Source organism: Corapipo altera, unplaced genomic scaffold (assembly GCF_003945725.1).
Source record: "Corapipo altera isolate COAL_440 unplaced genomic scaffold, ASM394572v1 54, whole genome shotgun sequence".
NCBI lineage: Eukaryota > Metazoa > Chordata > Aves > Passeriformes > Pipridae > Corapipo > Corapipo altera.
This window is the reverse complement of record NW_020884902.1, coordinates 718675-736454: the sequence shown is the minus strand read 5'-3', so window position 1 is coordinate 736454 and position 17780 is coordinate 718675. Positions and strand designations below refer to the sequence as shown.

Here is a 17780-nt window from a genome sequence, read left to right as displayed (position 1 = left end):
TGAAATGCAATATAAGCAGCGGTTTCACTATAGGCTGGCTACAGGTTGTCCAGCTACCAGTACATGGAGTTCCTTTCCATTCTTCTTTGATAAGAGAAACAATCCCACTGGATGTTTGTTTACAATTCTGTCACTCAGATCCCAGAAAAATAATAGCAGGCATCAGAAATAAACATTCTGATTAATACAGGTTTTGTACAGAACACTGGGCTGAAGAAGAGATTTCAGATTTCCTGATGAGATGGTGTCAAATGATGCAGATTTCATTTTACCACTGATTTCCTGGTAAAAAGACATTTTTTTACTCATTTCTATGAAACTACACTTCACTGGTAGGTAGCTGAACCACAAACTGAATCATGCCCCAATTGAGCCTAAAACTGAATGACCATTAAAAAAAGAGAAAAAAAGAAGTTCTTACTTACAGCTAAAAGTTTGTCTCCAATCTGAAGTTTGCCATCTTTATGTGCTGCCCCACCTTCAATGATTTTGGTTACATAAATGCTGTTGTCCCCAGGTATATGCTGATTTCCTACACCACCAGCAATACTGAAACCAAGACCTGCTTGAAGACAAAGCCATTACTCAAGAAACCTTTTTTTGCATTCATTAAATTCAAATTATTACATAAATAATGCTTGTATTACATGTAAATATATATAATATTAGGGTCTGGCTGGAGCAATACTGGATGACTTTTCAAGGGAACTCCATAAATTTCTAGAAAGTTCTAGAAAGGACATAACACCTACACAAGTTCTCAAAACCAAAAGCTAACTCTTTAATTCATGCCTTGTGAAGGATGCACAACAGCAGAGGTGTAGCATCACCACTATTTATAGAAAACTGTCCAACAATTACCCATATAGAAACAAATACTTTCCTCAATTTATTTTTAATCTCTCAAGGATCCTTTCTAGGTAATTCAGTGAAGAATTTTACTCTGCTTTATAATGTACTTAAAAATTACTAGACACCACCAGAAACACACTTTTATCATTTGAAAGAAAACTATGCATTCTACAAGAACAGTTACAACTCTGTAATTCTTGTGAAACAGAAACTTTATACTTCCAGCGTACCCTTGGGGCCTTTTACAAGTTTGATTTCCACTATTTTTTCTGTGACTGGTTTTCTCCTTTTGACATACAATCGCACAATTGATCCCGCTTCTTTCAACGCTTCCACGGCTTTGCTGTGTGTCACATCCCGGACATCCACCTCGTTCACTCGCAGAATACAATCATTGACCCTACAGACAGCAACAGGCACGTTCAGCTGTTGGGTTATAGCAGAGCAGGAGCCTACTACTTTATCTATAAAACACTAATACACTTGTTAACCCAATAAAATACACAGATTTATCTCTAGAATTCTACTGATTCAAGACAATGCTCTAAAATTAATTATTAGTGCTTAAAAATAAATCAAGGATCACTAGAAAGCATTTAACGGGAATATTTAATTACCAGCCGAAGAGGGCAACATCTTAAATGTGTTTCATTTAAACAGTGTTTTGAACAAACTATCTTTTGTTTAGGGCTATAAGAAAGAACTTAAAAATTCAGAATGTAGGAGGCACACAGTGAGCACACACTAGTTTTAAGCCATGACATGACAAGTCAATCTTGATTCCTCCTTTTCACAAGCAGTTTAAGTGCTGGCCTTCCAGTCCATTTAACATGTCACTGCAGTAACACTGAGCTCTCATTACACTAAGTGCAGTGCCTGACCCACCTGTCACCACGTTCTGCCAGATGTACCTCTGACAGTGGCCAACAAACTCAAATGAAGCCTTAAAATAAGCTTATTAGAACTAAAACCTGTAATACATCAGTCATTTGCACCCAAAATGATGGGGCAACTTCTTGACAACACAAGAGAAAAAATGATGGTCCTACAACCAATGTGGGTGGGTATCTCTGAAAAATTCAGACACTGAATTACTACCAAGCATAAAAGAGGGTTGTTATTAAACTTCACTACCTTACAGATCAGAAAATCTGCACATAGATAATCAAGAGTTACCCATCCTACATGTCTAAGTTTTTCCTTGAATTAAAGACTATGGAACATATGGCATGATACATTTATACCACAGAACAGAAAAAGTTCATTTCCCTTAACTGCAGATTTTACTGGTTTGGGGGCAGTAATTGGTCCAGTCAAACATTTTTCTTATTATTTACAAAACACTTCTGAATAAGGAAAACTTATTTAACATCTAGTGTAGCATGATAAAACTATTAAAAGTAACAGAAAATGTTCTATCCACTGTTTAAAATACAATAATAACACTTAGCAACCCAACACAGAAAGTCATCATACCGTAATCTTCCATCCTGTGCAGCTGCACCCCCGGCGATAATTTTTGTAATGAAAATACTTGCATCATCCCCAATATGTGGGTTGTCTGTACCACCTGCAATGCTAAAGCCAAGTCCTGAATTTCCCTAAAGATAGAGGGGGAAAAAAAATTTACTTCTTTTTTGGGAAAAAGATATTCTAGTGTATCTATTTGATTCACTATAGAACCAAATCTACATAATTTTTACTGATAACAAAAATATTAAAAGACAGTTTAAGGAGTATAGTACATATATAACTTATTTTTATGAAAATAATATAATTATGTCTTACATACATGTAAGGAGAACAGAAGTCATAGTATAGTATAGTTCCAACCCCACAGCCTTCTCACTGAACTCGATAAACTACATAAAATCTTCCCTCCCCAATTTGCTAGATATCTGAGATTATTCATACAAATATTTGCTCCTCATTAAATTGCCCTCAAATTACTTGTGTCCCACCTCTAATGTATCCTCACAGATGCAGAGATTCAGACTGACATTCTTCTCTTCAGAGGTTGCCTGCCTTTACTATCAACTGCAAGACCTCTCCACCCTCTCAGTAACTGCCAGAACTGCACAGGAATTAGATACAACCATTTCTTTCTGTCTTTTTATTAACAGTGCAGCTCGAGAGAACTGAGCTAGATCTCAACATAGAAAACCTAACACAGAAATGAGTGTGACAAGGTGTCCCTTGTAATCTCAATATAAAACTTAATAGTATAAGCAAAAGCTTATCATAAATAGCAATACAGGAGATGAAATCAGAATTTGTGTTAATTACTCTCTAATAATAACATTAAAGGCAGTATGTCTTAGGGAGATCATTCCCCTATTTTACTCTTAATGGTCACAAATATTAATAAAAACTTTTATTTCTGCTCTAGCAACTAGATTTACTTTGTTTTTCTTTAGGTTAAGTAATCTATCTAAATTAAAACAAGAGAGTAAGAATTGGTTTGGATTGCTGTTAGCAGCATCAAGAGGTTAATTTTTCATATTAAAGTATCATAAACCACACTTCAAACAGAGTACAGGAAGATATTTAGCATGTTACCCTTTCAAGAGTAATTTCTTCATACTCATAATCTGCATCCGTGCCATTGACCTAGAAAGAAAGAAAAGTGAGACTTACAGAGAATTTTACACTTTCCATGACACAGTTTGCTTGGCTGGCAGTTCACTCCCACCAAATCTCAGCTGATTCACAGTGACCACTGAGCACAGAGGGGACATGTGATTTTTCATACCACTCTGTATATGTGAATCAGACACTCTTTTTGTATAAGTTTAAAAGTTGTTATTTCAGAGAGCAGACTGCTCTACACAGATACTGTAGGGCAGAGGTCCTCTGCTTCTGATTGCCAGAAAGAATAATATGCTCTTGAAATCCTCAGATGTTCCTCAGGCTATACAGTAACTTGAAACTCAGAAAAAAAGGAAGAGGATATGGGGTAGAGAAGAAATTGTAAGGAAGAATAGAGCAGCATTTTCCAACTGTTCCACACAGAGCAGAGAAAAATCAAAAACTGATGCTTTATACCATTTCTTATGAGAAATGGATAAAACCCTTCTAAAGCAACTTTTAACGATTGTTTATATTACTGCATGCTACATATAAACTAAAGATCAATAAATTAAAACAGGGCCAGAAGGAGAAGAAGAGTTTATAAGACTATTTTATAAAGCTAGATGAAAAACCCAAATCCTAGGAAGAAGCCTTATCATCCTCAAATTAGAAAGGATACCCACACTCTTTACTGCCTAGAGAACTAGAATGGAATCAAATACCAGAAGCAACAAAAAATCAAAACTAAGCAAAATCAATTAAATATCAAATTCTTACCCATATTTAATATGTAAGAGTAAGGTTTCTTTTTTCCAGTTACTAAGATATCTTGGAACTCAAATTCTTTCCTCCAGTTACCTACAGCAGCATATACACCATGCAGCTACAGGCAATTCCCTATTTATAGCCTTCTCAGATGAAATATTTAACAAGATAAGAAACAACATTTATACTATTATTTTACAATATCTCTAAGACATTCTGTATCTGATAGTCTTCTGTGCTTTAACACACTATTCAAGGTTTTACAAAAATATAAAACATACCTACAGAAAAAAACATTTTAAAATCTGACAATTTTCTAGTAGAGAATTAAAAAAGGGAATTTAATTCAACATAAACAAAATTAAGATGAAGCTACTTAATTCCTTCCATGTTTATTCAACATATTTATAAGCTCCAAAAGCTGGTGATGCCACAACTTTTACAGGCTGTCTAATATGAGGCTCATTTATCCCTCCATCCTCTAATTTTATCTCCCCCCAACACAATAGAACCCATATCCATTCCAGACATAACAGAGTATCTTCTTCTTTGCACAGTACCTCAAAAATGATTATGTCCTTAATAGTTTGCTCAGTGGAACAGATACTGTGGTTTTAACACATGATATTTCTCCATTAAAAAGGGAAGAGGTCTTGACCTTCTGAATACGTGAAACTGTATCTATTACTACACCACCACAAAAGAAGCCACTGTGATCAAGGAGTTTTTATGCCAGTTTAGTCCTTGAGCTCCTACCTACAGGAATGACAACACGTGCTAACTGAACCTGTCATCCAGCATTACAGTACTAGGACAATAGTTCATGATGACTGAGCAGTATGCACTGCTTTTTTTTTTCTTTTTTATTAAATAAATAACAAGGACAATTAATCATTTCCCTATTCACTGTCATAAGGCAAAACAAAGCCAATTTTAATATATTTAAGCAGTCTCTTATTTCCATGTAAAAAACCCCATAATCCATTTTTATACTATCATCTAGATAAACAGGAGCAAACAAAAACCTTCATTGTTTTTATCTTCCACTTTAGCTCAGCTCAATAGTTGCCCTCTTTTTTTAAATTAACTTTGAATTTATTTATCTACCAAATCAAACATTAGCAGAGAGAGGAGCAAGGATATATCAAATGATACAAGTCACTGCACTAGTCTACCTTTTCCATGTTTTAAAGGGACCTCAGATCCACTAAGCTGAGCTTTATCTGCAGAGGCTTTTTGTGAATGGTGTTCTATACAAATGCTGTAATTATGCCTGACAAATAAAAATCTTAGGCTCCACATAACTACACTTATTACTTTATTATTTTGAACAGAACCAACCCATTTTTATGAAAATTTAGAGCACTAAAACCTTCAGTACAGCCACTGCATGGAGAAATGTTTTTATGAGAAGTGCAACGGAAATGGCACATTAAATATTAAAGCCTTTGCCTGCACAGTTGAAGAAACAGATTGTTCTCTGAACACTGAACCTCCAGAACCTCAAACAATTATGTTTTGAACTGTCACATCAGTGGTACTCACAGAAAAACTTCCACTTGCAATCTACAACATTTTTTTAATGAAATAGTTATTTAAGGACTTCAAATTATCATCAGGACAGATGACAAAATCAAGCACCACCAGATGGATAAAATAGGTTTTATAATACAGTAACAACAGATCTACACAACTACATACATAAAACATGATCTAAAGTTGTAATTGATAGAAAGTGCAGGCTTACGTATGTGGAGGTCTCCAAAGAATCTGTATTCACCAGCACTGGAGGGGGATTTGCCTTTAATAAAAGGATAAAGAACAAAGTACAGTGTAAGAAAATGCAGTATCAATGAAAACTCTACAAAATTTAATTTGCTGGCTTCTCAAAGTTCTGTTAAAAGGTAGCCTCAACCTGAGAATCTCAAAATTAACCTTCTGAAACACTTATTTCTACCCTGAACAAATTGCTTTCCTGACGTAGAAACACAATCTTAGAGGTCTGAGATCATACTCTACATCCAAGTTCTGTCACTTATTATCTTGGTTTTCAAAAAAACCCCTGAGTCATGCTACCACTTGACATGATGTCAGTAACCCTAATACCTGTGGTATGATTTGCAGAGGTTGCTTTACCAGTTAGTATCTTAAAACCAATTTTTGGCGGAGTTGATTCCTCTTTCTTCCTATCAGGAAGATTTCTTCCCCCAACCCACAAATTGCAAAATGGAACCTTGCAGAAATGCAACTTAGGCAAGAAAGAACCTACAAAACTGACTTGCAAAAGCAAATCCATAGCAGACATTGATCTACCACCAGAGAATTATTACTAACAAGCCATAAGCAGTCAAAGATTATTGCTACTGAAATGTGAAAGAGAATTAGTATTTTTGCAAGCCAGGAACTAGTAGAGTAAGTTAACACTCTCATATTACTGAGAGTTTTTCTGCAAAAAATGCAGTTTCAGCTGAAAGAAAATCCATACAAACTGAAGGCATTTCTTGGAAATAATTTCCAAATTATTTGGAAATTATTTCCAAATAAACAGATTTCCTATTTATGCATCAATTATCTGCCTTTAAAATAGGCAGCATCTAGCCTGCTCAAGGAATATAAACAAAACAAACAAAAAAAGTGTACAGATATATTCTAGACTCCAAATACTGTTGATATATGAAGTTTAGTGGTACAGAACAAAGTTAATCTTCTTATTGCTTTAATAAAGCTGAGATTTTTTTTATATGTATAAAAATACATTATCTTTGAATTTAAGACATTATTTTTTTAATCTCCTACATATGCATGTGTGCATGGAAACAAATTTAGGGATAGTTTAAAAGGCTGCAACAGAAGTTAGTATTAAACTCACTCAAAGATGAAATTAAGACCTACAAAAACATGACAACTACATTAACCTATTCATATACTGCATTTTTGTTTCATTACTACCACAGCAACATAATTCTGAGGAATTAATGATTTTTAAAAGCTCCCAAATGCTACAAAGTAATGACTCAGAAGTGCCTTTCAAAATAATCTACCATCATTAGACAGGAGTCATCAATCTGCTGTCAGGTTGTTGTGTCAGAAATTAAGCCTGTCATTTAATAAGTAATAAAATCAGGTGGTATCTACACAAGTTAACAGAGTAGACTATTAAAAGTAAAAGGAAACAAAAAGGATGACAATTATGACTGTCAAAATGCCATTAAACACCTTTCTCACCGAGCAATTCTCTCAGTAGAAGCATGGGTACACTTCATGCAGTACAGAAATTAAACACTAGTTACTACTGTCATGATAAAAATCTGTCAAAACAATTCTATGCCTCACAACCATTTTCTGCCATTAAGTTATTATTCCCATTGCTGCTTCTTACTCAAGTGCAAGTTCTATTAAAAGAAGAGTAAATTAAAAATAAGATCCCATACTAAACCCCCAATCAATTATGCATCACTATAATTTGTTATGGTTACCATAAATATAGTTAAACTACATTTATGGTTCTTATATTTTCACTGTAAACAAAACAAGAATCGATTAGTTCAGTCACACTCTGTTCACTCCATTTTGGAATGTATTTTTATTTAATATTAGAATTCTGTAATATCCAATTATATTCAAAAAACACAGTGCCAGTCCAAGCTGGTTTAACATGAATTTTTTTTTTTGAGGCAGGCAGGTGTTTTTCTTTTGTCTATTTAAAAAAAAAAAAAAAAAGGATAACTAGCTAAAAGCAAATTGTTGTTAGTAGGTGAAGTTTCCATGTGAACAGTATGTTTGAGACATAAACCAGCCAACCAATGCAAAACTCCTTGTTCAAGCTAAATGATTGTTCCTAACATTCCTTCTGCATTTATCTGGATTTTCCATCACAAAGCAGCCATTTCCCATCATTCCCCAACATGAACAAGAAAAGCTTTGTGCCAGCCATTCCAAAGGTACTGTTTGGACATGGTTGCACCAGCCTGTCCCCCTCAAATCCTGATGTGGGCAGAATCCCTCCCCAAGAAGTGAATATTTCTCAAACTAATCAAATCCCTGGTGTTCCTGTTAGGAGAACTAGAGCTGGCAGATTTGTGTAAACACACATCCACTAGAAATTGCACTATAAAACAGTCAACTGCAAAAACTTTAGCTAATTGTAGATTATGCAAAAATTAATTACCAACTGTTTAGCCAAGTAGCTTGAAAGCAAAACTTAAGAAAAAAAATACTGCCATGCTGTGGTCATATGTTCCAAGTTACATGCAAGATATTAACATTAACTCATGTTTTCTGCCTTCACTTGTTTTGACAAGGTTTGGTTTTTATTTTGGGGGGGTGTGTGGATATTATGGGGCCTAAAGGATGAAGGCCCAGAAGGGAAGCACATTTTAGGAGTCAAGTATGTTAGGAATGGAGGAATAAATATCCCTTTTGTATTGTAAATGCCCCCAAAAACAGTGATACCAACAAATGGCCAGAGAACATGAGAAAAATCATGCAAGTGAAAACAAGGAAAAACATGTATTAAGTATTTATGAGATGAGAGAACTTTTTTTATAAATAAATCAAGCAGTAACACTTTAGCAAGGAAGACATGGCTCTAAAATTATTACGTGAACACAAAATATCCTATTGCTTCTTTCCATTCTTTTGGCTGGTTTTTTCTTTAGGTCTTTCTCAACTTACTAATTACTTCCATATGAAAATATAGATATTTTAAGTGGACTAAAAGCTGCCTTAAAACAAACAAAAATTAGGATGAAATTATAGTGTATTACTAATTCAGCTATTTCACAGTTCATCTCAAACCTGTGTGTGAGAGCACCAAAAGGTGAATTTCAAAGAAGCAACAAAATAACTTAAATAAATAAAAGTTGAACAAATGTAACAAAACAAAAAGAAAACAAACAAACAGGAATAAAAACCTGTGGTATGGTGGATGGGATGACAGTGGTCTCAGCAGGGACTGGTGGGACAGGGATCACAGGGACAATGGGAGAAGAGGAAGGAACAGCTTCTGTGGGCTAAAAATCACCAATAAAAAGTCAAAAATAATGAAAAACTAGAAAAACATTTTAAAACAAACAAGATTCACATTTAACAGTTTAAACAAATTCTGAACTAGCACATGGATTTGGAGTCTATAACTCCAAGGAAGACAAACAGTCCCCTGAACTGTGCTAATGTCGAGGAACCCCGAGCAGTTGGACGTGTCCAGAGGGCTCATTCACACCAAGGCCCTCACTCACCTTGCAGCACCAGAGCAATGACACTTTGAGTCCAACAAAAAACCTGCTCATGCCAATGGACAGACTTTTTGTGGGCTGCTCTCCCAACAGAATCCCTTCACCAACACACAGCAGAGCAAAAGGTGGGGAAATGGTGGCTGAAGTTGATAGCACTGAACAAGGTTAATATAATATAACTCTTTGATAAAGGGGAAAAATCAGAGGTACATTAAGGTTTCTAAACTGAGAAAAAAAATCAAAGAAAACCTTTTAGTCAACTGGGTGGAAGTGCCTAAAATAGATCCAGTCTACCTTTCAGAGTTCTTTACACACAACTGCAGACTAGCAGAATTTTGGTCTTAGGAATTTTCATAAAACTAATAATCAGGAAACCTAGTGACATTTAAGCTGCAAGGGAACAAGGCTACAAACAGCATTTTGAGCAAAACATTGACTCAAAAAATTTTGAGATGTTCACATACTGGTTGTCAACAAGCTGTCAGAAATATAAACTGCTGGCAACTAGCATCAAAATTACAAGCTGAACAGCAGATTGAATCTCTTGCAACTTAGTTGCTCCAAGACATTCTTGTGATCTTTAAATATAATGAATATTATATATATATTTAAATATAATGAAGCATAATTACAAAAGAAAATAATGATCCTGAAAATGTACCAAAACCCCATAAACATATCCTAAAAGTTTGAGATATTTTAAAATACAAAGCAACATTTACCAATAGCAGACACCACATTAAAGAATAAAAGGAAATAATAAAGGAACCTGAAACAGCCCAAAAAATGCAGCACTTATTAAATGTACATATGGTATTCCTACAGGGTTTTTTAACTCAAAGTCAATCCACCCAAATTGAACAGTTGGTGAAAAACATTGTAATTACTGAAAGCTGTAAGAACAAGATATATTTGGTATGTTGAGAGGTAATCACTAATGTCATTTAAGTATTCTTACATTTATGGACAAGAGCACAACGTGTGAAGTGATTAAAAAAGGAGGGTGAGGGAGAATCTAAATTGGTCCAGAAAATTCTATAATGCTGCTCTTTGTAAACTACTGAAATATATACTTTGGAAAACAAAAATCAAGCAAATGAAACTTTCCTCACTTGCAAGAAATTACTGTAAAACCCAACATTGTATACAGTGCAACAACCTTCACTGGAAAACACTGAGAGCAAGTATTCTTTGCAAGTACGATTTCAATTATTGCTACTTTGATTTCTAACAATAAAATACAAAAGAAAAGTAAGTAACAAAGTCACTAGAAACAGGAGGGACAAAACTACAGAGAGAAAAAAACCGTAACATACTTTCCACAGTTTGCATCAAAGATGCTTCATCTGCAACACGTAGTGCAGCACCCACCTTTCCTAAGGAGCAATTAGAACACGAGCCGTCAGACAGCCAACCACTGGCAGCTTTTACTTTCGCTGTGCTTTTTGTAGGACTCTTTTTTACACTATCACGTAGGTTTACAAATTTCCCTCTGTGTTTGGCAGACACTGGCAGGGTGGAGGAACTGAAGGATCCAGGAGTGCCCAGTGCCCGCTGCGGGTGCCGGAAAGGCCTTGGTTGCACGTGAGGATTTTGATGTATTTCCATTCTCGGGTGCCTTGTTAAATCAGTGAGCTTGAGCGTTCCCATCCCACCACCATGACAGCTAATAAAGTAGCAACACAAATAGTCCTTCTCGCAAAAAAAAAACAAAAAACAACAAAAAACCCCCCCCCAAAATAAAAAAAAAAAAAACTATGGAGGGAAAATAAATTAAAACAATTGCTTCCTGAGGAAGCTAAAAATATGATTTTTTCCTAGATTATGGTCAAAGTAAGAAAGCCTACATGCTGCTATAGCTTGTACTGCATGTTGTGTGCTCTCTCACTCTATTTAAAGAGCACCATTGAACCACCACACGACAGTCAATTTGCTGGGCAAAAATAATCAATGCAGTGCACAAATTACTGAATAGAGGGTAAAAGTCATCTGACTATTATAAGGAAGCTAAGAAAGGTTATTTCTCCCATAAGTTTCTACATTTTTGTATTTTGCCACCTCAAAGCTTCTCCAAGGTTTACATCTAGAAAGTTTTAAAACTCCTCTGCTTTTCTGAATGCTTCATGGGGGCTGACAGCTAATGAATAAGAAGTTTATGATGAAAACTACATAAGTTGTGAATGGGCAGACTTTCAAAGAAATTAAATTTCTTTGTACCATAATAACAAGAATTACTTTGTGTTAATAATTTTAAGAGCTGTATTTCCATGAAATACAGCAGCACTGTTAAACCAGAACTCTAAAATGCATGCTGTTTAAAATAAAATATTTTTTTTAAATTTAAGACAGTTAAATGAACCTGAGTTTTTAGTTTTTAATGCCAGGAATGCATGATCTCTATATTACATTTTTATTCCAATATTCAAAACAAAAAAAGCTCTAAAATTACTTCTTCCCCCTCTCTCTAAGAAAGCACACCGAGAAGAGCCAGCTTGATTTAACTGGGCTGTTGAATATTTAACTTTACCAGCCAATTTAAAATTCTTTTAAAAAGGCAATGGTCAAAAGTTATTTTCCCATCATCTACATGAAAACTGACAGCTAAATACAGACACCTCTTTGCCCAGCCTTACAGAGGGAAGAAGTGGACTCAAATCAGCGGTCACAGAGTCTTCTCAACAGTGGACACACAACCAGCATTTGCTGAGCTTTGGGTCACCCAAAGCACACACCACCTGTCTCTTGCCCCATGGATCTGTTCCAGGAATATGCTGTGGATCTGAGTATCTGGTGCTGAGTATGATGAGAATGAAGAACACCAGTCCATAGGAAACACAGCTTGATTAGGTCAGCTGTACTGTATTGGATAACACGGAGAGTTCACATCAGTTCACAGCATTAAAACATGGTTATTCTCCCTCTCACTTTACACCTCCCTATAGCAAATGTAAATATTTAAATTATGAGTCAGCATAATTTTTACACACAGAATAAAGAAACAAACACACAGATCTAAGTAAAAATATTTCCAGTTATTTATAGCATGAATATTAAGAGATAAATAGGTACTGACAGATGTTCCTCTAATCACCAAGAGCTGCCATGTCTCATCTTCTACCCAGAATGGATGTAATCAAGAGCTGCATAACATACCATTAATGCAATGTTCATACATGTAAAGACAGGAAGGTTTCTGGCCAGTGACAGGAAACTGGAAATGTGTTGGTCATACAAACATTCCAGGACTTGTGCATGTGAATAGTAGGTATGTATTCCACCTTTGAAGCTGAAGGACTGTGTCCCACTAATATACATGGGCAGATGCACCCCCGTCTTCTATTCTAGACAGGTCAAGAACCTCTAGATTTTTTTACTGAAGAGTAAAGGCAGAGAAGAAGATAAGCACATTGTGAATATACATGAAGGTAAATAATTCAAAACCAGCACATCACAACTTTTTCTCCTGTGAGAAATTTTCACAGATACATGAATACTGAGCAACTGAGGCACATTCTCCAGCCTGCAGGGATTACTTGGATGGAGGCTGTCTTGTGTTGAAGCCTCTGTATCAGTATCCTCTTTGGCCACAGTGTGCTAAATAGCAGGTTTTGTAGACCACAAACATTTCTTTTCCAGAGAAGTTCAAGATTGCTTGAGGTTTAGCAGCTGCATTCATGCCAGCCATTCTACTTACCTATCAGTACCTAGCATGACATTGTCTAGTTACTAAAATGTAGAAAAGAATAAGCAAAGAGGTTTCCGGTTTTTCTCTTCCTGGAGGCACCAATTTTGTTGAAAACACACTGGCCAAGTAGTAGTTTGATTAAAACAAAAATAAATCAACGTTTAAGAGGGTTAAGTAAGAAAATGAGGACAAGGGGAAGAGATGCTGGACACCGTATTCTTAGAAACTCAGTTGTCTGGCTTTCTATATTGTCCACCAAATACGAAAAGGGAAGACACAATACAAAAGACAAGACAAAGGAATTCACATCTCTCCAAGTGTGCTTTCCCACATGTTGACTTCAGTGGCAAAAGAATGAAGATGATGCAGTAGAAAACTGCTAACAGCACAAGTTGTTTGGTTTTGGTTTTTTTTGGAAGTCCTCATGCCTTGAGGACTATTGATATCCATAAGGTATCAATAATTAAAAGAGAACAAAAATTTGAAGGCAATTGTAGTTCCAAGAGTAACAGCCCAAGCACCAAACACAGCCCAAGAACAAGAGGTAAAGGCAGAACACCAAACTCATCCAGGCCTGCACAGTGTGACAGGGCAATCTCCAGTGAAAAAGTTCTGGCTTCATTGAAATTTCGTGTTGTGCAAGTATGGAAAGTGAATACAGCATCTTGGTCAAAAAAACAGGGGAAGAGAAGGAAAGGAACACATAATCAAAGCATAGGAAGGCTTATATAAAAGAATCATGGTGTAAACAATGAAAGCAGACAAGAGCAAAAAAAAAAAAAGGAAAAAAGATAAGACAAGAAAAATGTTAATAAAAGATTAATCAGTTATTTGAGTCATGGGGCTCAGTCTGTCCAATTACATTCACATGTGAGGTAAGGCAGAGCCTGTCTAGCAGTCACACTGGTAGAAAAAAAAAAACAACCAAAAAAAACCCCAAACAACTCTGGCAAAGCAGCAGGACATGTGCACAACCCAAAGCTAGAGAATGCAGTTATGTAATTAAGGCTGCCCAGGTTTGGCAGATCATCCTCTGACTGCAGAAAGCAAGTGTTCTCTGCAGACTGCATTAATTACTGGCATGAACTACTCTACTCTAATATCAAGTGCTAAGTGATTTTTCATAACCAGGGGGGGTTCAGGATCAGGTTGTGCTTTCATATTAAATACCAACTCTGAACAATTTGTTGCTAACACAATGCTGAATCATCAATATTTCATTCTTTTAAATTACTACATAAAATGCACAGTGTACATTTTGCAGCAATCTGCTAAAGTGCCAGTAATCTTTTATAAGTAGTTTTTCTTCAAGAATCATTTTCTTTACACATTCTCTACCACCCACTCAGTAGCTGGATAACAGCAATACTCGTAGAAAGAGAAAATAGTACTAATATTTGACCAGCAATATCCACTGCAAAGGTTATTTTTTAAAGCTTCAATGACCAACTTTCATTACTTCAAAAAGCAATTCTAACAGTTAGAAGAATACTCCAAAAATAATTCGGCACTTCACCCTTTCCATTGCCTTCAAGCAGATACTACAAAATCAGCAGCTTCTGTTAATATAACTTGACTGATGAAAAAAAGCCCATATTCATCATCTCTTCCTGAGAGTAGGAAATAAAATATCTTCCAAAATGAACAAAACCTGAAAAGCGGCAGAAACAATTTTCCTTCAATACCCAATGACAAAGCTGAATTTAAAAGGTATATATTCTTTCCAGAGATATATAATTTAAGGTCTGGCAGTGTAGCTTCATATCTTTCCTCTGAACTACATCATAGAATGCTACAGGACATGTGACTAGTCAAGTGTGCTATTTTAAGAACTTTGCATCCATCTTCCTCAAAATCACAGAAGTCAATACTCATCTAAAAATACCTCCAGGGATTTATAGGCTGTTTTGTGGAGTCCAGTGGTGGTAAGAATAAAGCACAACTGCCATCCATCCTCATTCCTAATCCATGTCAGCTGTATGCTGCCCAGAGCATCTAACTCTGAGCACTAACACTGGTGCATCATCTGTACCACATTCCTTCCTAAGTCAGTGCCTTGGCAGGTCCTTAGTACCACAACATCCATGACTTGAGTTGTTAACCCATAAATCTGAAAGACATGCATATTTTTCCTGAGTATATTTATCCAGGACTTCAAACAAAATGTAGCATCAAGGGCATTTGAAAACTAATCAAATGTTTTCCTACTGCCCAAACAAAGTTTCAAAGAAATCAAATAAAAAAAAAAAAAAATCCAAGTTTCACAAGAGTTAAAACCATATAGACTTGCTTGAACATAAGCAATCTTGTTTCAAGGCAAATATTGACTTGAAATTCCAAACAACTTTCATACATCAAAACTGCACATAACACAATCAGACAGGCTGATATGCTGCATCTATCTGAATTTTGAGAACTGCAAAGACCAGGCAGGAGTCCTGCCATTGGTGATAAGCCAGTCTAGATATGCTGAATACACCAGAAGGGAAGCAGAACCACCAAAAAAGAGAATACCATTAATACAAGCATGACTCAATTTTTTTCCTGCTCTACAAGTTTGTTAATCTCCTTCATGCAAGAAAGCTTTTATGTTATCAATAGACCATATAGTTTGATTTTAAAATGTGCTTCCCACTCAATGAACTCAAACTCACCTGTTCCCTTGCTCAGCGTGTTAATACAGGAACTCTCCAGTTTTCATATGGACACCATATCTGAGTATTTCATACACAGTGGCTAAAAAGCCAAATTACTTAAAATACACTTTTTCAGCTTTCAAACCACTCATACAAATGGTATCACAGATTTTTATCATCGGTACTTCATGGGGGTTGGGGTGTTGTTCAGATTCCCCTATCTAAGCCAGCACATCCCATACTGTAGTACACTGATTTACCACAAACAAAACCTTAAGAGGGTCAGACCAAGGTAAATAATAAGCTTAATCAGGATGTCCTCAACCCATGGGTGGTTACAATTAATTCAGCCTAACATTCTGCATTGATATAAGGACACAGAACCTTCAGTTTCTGATTTGTGTTTCTGACCCTCCCACTCCTTTGAGGGCTCTTCCTGTTCCTTGCCATGATGGAGTAAAGACTGATTACCATGGTCTTCCAAGGATGAAGGAATAAAAACCCCTAGATCTTCAGCTGGATGATATCCAGGTCTCTTCAAAGAGTTTGGACAGAGAGCAGAATAACAAAAGACCCAAGTCTGAAGCCTGTCAGGGTCTGCCTACATGGCGATGGGTAGGTTAGCACATAATAGTTTAACAAAGAGATTTTGAGGACAGAAAAGTCATGCTGCAGCTGTAACAACAGTTCAGGAGAGTACTATAACAAAGATATGAAAGTTTTTCTTTCAGAAAGAAAAAGACGTACCCAGCCAGCCCTTGTAGATTAAAAGGACCAGTCTGAACGGCTGTGGCTTTGTGTTACATCTCACGTTTTCAGAGGGAACCGTGGCTCTTGAAAATCATATCTATGTGAGCACTCTATTTTAAAGACACAAAATCATGATAGATATGTCTAAACTGTAAGGGTTATTTAGTTGCTTGGGTTTGTGTTGTTTTTTTAAACTCAGCCAACAAATTGATTCTCTAACCTAGTTTCCTCCTCAAACCCCACAGCATTTTACAATGAACTCACATGAACTTAAAACTCAGAACTTAAAGCATAAATAAATAGCTTTGAAGGGGAAAAACAGTGACAGCAGAATATCAGTAAAATCACAGATGGTGACAATGACCTGAGTTGATCTGAAGACAAATAAGCAATTTATTTACTGTTTCAATTCCTTATTGCAAGCTTCATCTACAAAAAAAACCCAGTGAGAAACAATTTGCACCATGGTTCCCCAAGCAAAAGTAAAGCAGCAAAGCAGTGACAGACTTTTACCTCTGAGGTAATCTGTAGCAAAAGTAGAGTTTTGTGTATGAGATAGACATCCACAAAGCAGAAATGGGGAACCTGGACCTACAAAACTATCACCCAATGCTCGCATGCAGTATCTACTGGTTGGTTGATAAGTAAAATTTTCAGGTGCTAAGCATCTCATGCAAATACAAATAACAGTCTCAACAGAACAAAGGTTTCAGCGACCAACCTCTTCTCTCTAAGATCTAAAACTGGACCCTTGAGACTTGCCTTTCTGTCCACTTTTGTGATATTCAGAAAGACAGCTCAATTTGGCCTGCCATATCTCTCAGGGACTGGGTTGAATCTCATTCATATTCCAAATCCATAACATAAAAATGTACACAAAGTTAATCTTGGTTTTAATAAAGCTAATTTGTGACTTTTTTAAGTGAGTCTCTAGCACTGAACCCTATGCAGCAGGTTAGTCATCTGTATTCATCAGGCAACTCAGCACTCTAAGCTCAAAACAGAATTACAAGGCTCCTCATTAAGTTCATAAGTGCTATTGAGAATGAATTTAATGCATTTAATTTGCAACTTAAAGCAAGACCTAGAAAGCTCCTTTTAAATAACATCAGCCTTAAGAATAGCAGTTTTCATTATAATGTCAACACGTCCACAAAGAAGCCCAAGCAGGGGTTTAGCATCAGAAAGAGTCCAGACAAAGAAAAAACATGTTCTAAGACTTTATTATAGAAAAATAATGTCACCTCTTGGGTGTCAGTATTTCAGTTTTTGAAATTCACAGTAGAA

At 36.0% G+C, this 17780-nt stretch overlaps 1 protein-coding gene across 24 annotated transcripts in view; it reads right to left on the bottom strand.

Annotated features, from left to right (window-relative positions):
• DLG1 (discs large MAGUK scaffold protein 1) overlaps positions 1–17780 on the bottom strand; it is a 116976-nt gene that overhangs the window by 47866 nt on the left and 51330 nt on the right. For 19 of the 24 annotated variants that reach the window (XM_027650725.1, XM_027650710.1, XM_027650707.1 and 16 more), the window contains 6 exons: positions 9102–9200; positions 5936–5989; positions 3412–3462; positions 2329–2453; positions 1083–1252; positions 426–562 (listed from right to left, as the gene is read on the bottom strand). In XM_027650725.1, the coding sequence (XP_027506526.1) occupies positions 426–562; positions 1083–1252; positions 2329–2453; positions 3412–3462; positions 5936–5989; positions 9102–9200 (636 nt within the window). The remainder of the gene's footprint in view (positions 1–425; positions 563–1082; positions 1253–2328; positions 2454–3411; positions 3463–5935; positions 5990–9101; positions 9201–17780) is intronic. The other 5 variants (XM_027650718.1, XM_027650731.1, XM_027650726.1 and 2 more) reach the window with 1 other exon arrangement.